At 35.6% G+C, this 2,662-nt stretch overlaps 1 protein-coding gene across 1 annotated transcript in view; it reads left to right on the forward strand.

The window, feature by feature from the left end:
* Nucleotides 1-220: 220 nt before the first annotated feature.
* LOC106867403 (dynein axonemal light chain 4-like) overlaps nt 221-2,662 on the forward strand; it is a 2,630-nt gene continuing 188 nt past the window's right edge. The window contains exon 1 of the mRNA XM_052965845.1: nt 221-503. Coding sequence (XP_052821805.1) covers nt 221-503 — 283 coding nt within the window. The remainder of the gene's footprint in view (nt 504-2,662) is intronic.

Raw genomic sequence — 2,662 nt, forward strand, 5'->3', positions numbered from 1 at the left:
CTCTGTGGCAGTAGTGAATGTAACAACAACAGATTAAAGGTTGGGTTTAAAGGCAAGAAAGAGGTGAAGAGTGTTATATATGATGTAATTGTTTAAGATAATAGTGGTGTTGGCACATACCCATTAAGGCTGCTTTATCTTTGCAGTTTAGAAGTATTTCCAGTATTGCCTTGGAGAAATGAAAGACAAATAAACTTTGAAATACGTATGTGAAGTACAAATGGCTGAAACAACTGAAAAGAAGGAAGCTGAACAGAAAGCTGCTCTCCCAGGGTATGCTCTTGTCAAATATTCAGACATGGTCCCGGAAATGAAAACAGAAACACTGGAACTTGTCATTGTTGCCTGTGAGAAGTTTGTAGACAATAATGAATTGGCTGCTCGATCAATTAAAGAAGCCATGGATAAAAAATTCAAGGGACGTTGGCATGTAGTTGTTGGTGAAGGATTTGGTTTTGAAATAACATATGAACTACACAAATTATTGTATCTGTTCTTTGGAGGTAACTTAGCCATTTTAATTTGGAATATGTAACCAATGTTACTGGGATAGAATTCTTAATTATTCATACTTGGTTATGCTTTCCTGGCTTTTAAGAACTATCATAATTTTTGAAAATAATAATATTTAACAATATATATATATATGTTACACATTCCAAATATGTTTTTCTCCTCTATCCCATTCCTTTATCATATTTGTGTTCTCTCTTTGGAGCATACACACACACACACACACACACACGTATATATATGTTCCAAAGAAAGAACATGAATATACCACTGAAGGTGGGGAGAGAAAAACATACAAAACTATTTCAGTTATATTAATTCTTCATTTTATATGTTTGATTTTTTCAAAAACTTAATTTAACTGAAAATTTAATAAAATATTAAATAATTTAAAAGCCATTCGCAAAATCTAAATTACTACTACTTACCGAGTCTTCAATATATCTATTTAAACCTATCCCTATGAAAAATGGTATTTTTTCTTGCAGTTATTGCTTCTTGTTTTCCTTTTATGATTATTACCTTGTGTCTTTTAACAGACCTGGTGCTTAAGCATCAAGATTACTGTGTCAAATGTAATATTTATTTTTATTCAAGGTGGCAAACTGGCAGAATCATTAGCATGTTGAGTAAAATGCTTAGCAGTATTTTGTCCATCTTTATGTTCTGCGTTCAAATTCTACTGAGTCAACTTTGCCTTTCATCCATTCGAGATCAATTAAATAAGTACCACTTGAACACTGGGATCAAATTAATCAACTTATCCCTTCCCTGAAATTGCTGGCCTTATGCCAAAATTTGTGAGGGCATTGAGGATGATACCAAACAAGTAAGGAGTTGATGATAGAAAGCAGCACAGGGAGGGGAGAGAAAGCACAGAAAGGGGGTGATTGGTGAAGACTGTAGGCTGGGAAAGAAGGTAATTGGGTGGGTGGGGGAATAAAGGTAACTGGGATAGCCAGAGGTGCAGGTGTAGTGTGTGCCTATTCTGTGCTCTCGGGTAATAGAAGTGATAGGTGTTAGGGGATGGAATATAGGTGGTGGGAGGAAGTTGACAAAGCAGAGCTCCTCGTGGACAAGCACTACCAAATTGGTTTTAGGATATCAATTCTGTTGTAGTGGGGGAGTCTTCTTGAATACGACAATGCAACATATATCTTGATCTTTGTCATCTTCTTCATAAGTCTCAGCATTTTGAAACTGGCCTTCAATACTTCACCCCATGTTTTCCAGGATCTCTCTCTCTTCCACAAGTTTCATCCACTTTAAGTGATTGACATGTTTTTATGCACCATATGACCAAACCAGCACAGTTTTCTTTCTTGTACACTGCATTTAATTTCTCTCATACCTAACTTTTCTCTCAATACATTAGCACTCTGTCGCACATGCACACTGACATTGCACATCCAGTAGAGCACACCTGATTCATTCCTCTCTAGTCTTCACATGTCTTCTGCATTCAAGGTCTAAATCTCACTACCATGTAGCATTGCATTTCATACACATACATCATAAAATTAATTAAAATTTCAAGAAATTTTAATTAATTATAATAATTACACCTTTAGTGATGAGAAAAATAAGTTCTTAATGACTAATTTAGATCAACAAAGCCAGGGAAGTTAACTCCCAGAATTTGAACTAATAATTCTTTCTAATTTTTGCACAAGACCAGCAATTTTAGGGGAGGGGTTAGTGAATTACATTGACCCCCAGTGTTTGACTGGTACTTATTCATCTGTTTTCCAATCAAGATAATATTTTCCTAGAGCCAAACATTTTCTGACAGAATATTAGAACTGAATGTCAGTGACACTCATTTACAGCTGTCACACAATGTTAAGACAAAGACACACACACATACACAGATGCAACAGGCTTCTTACTACCAAATCTACTCACAAAGTTTTGGTTGCCCTGGGGCTGTAGCAGAAAATACCTTCCCCAAAGAGTTATGCTGTGGGACTGAACCTGAAACCATGTGGTTGGAAAGTAAACATCTTAACCACATAGCCACACCTGTGCCTAATATTCTGTTCAGTTTTATATAGAGAATGTAGGAGAGTATTGTAGTTCGCTTGAAGCATTGTGTATTGTTTGTAAAGAATAAAAAGTTTTGAATGGTACAACAATGCACTATAATACA

This window comes from Octopus bimaculoides, chromosome 2, assembly GCF_001194135.2.
Source record: "Octopus bimaculoides isolate UCB-OBI-ISO-001 chromosome 2, ASM119413v2, whole genome shotgun sequence".
Lineage (NCBI taxonomy): Eukaryota > Metazoa > Mollusca > Cephalopoda > Octopoda > Octopodidae > Octopus > Octopus bimaculoides.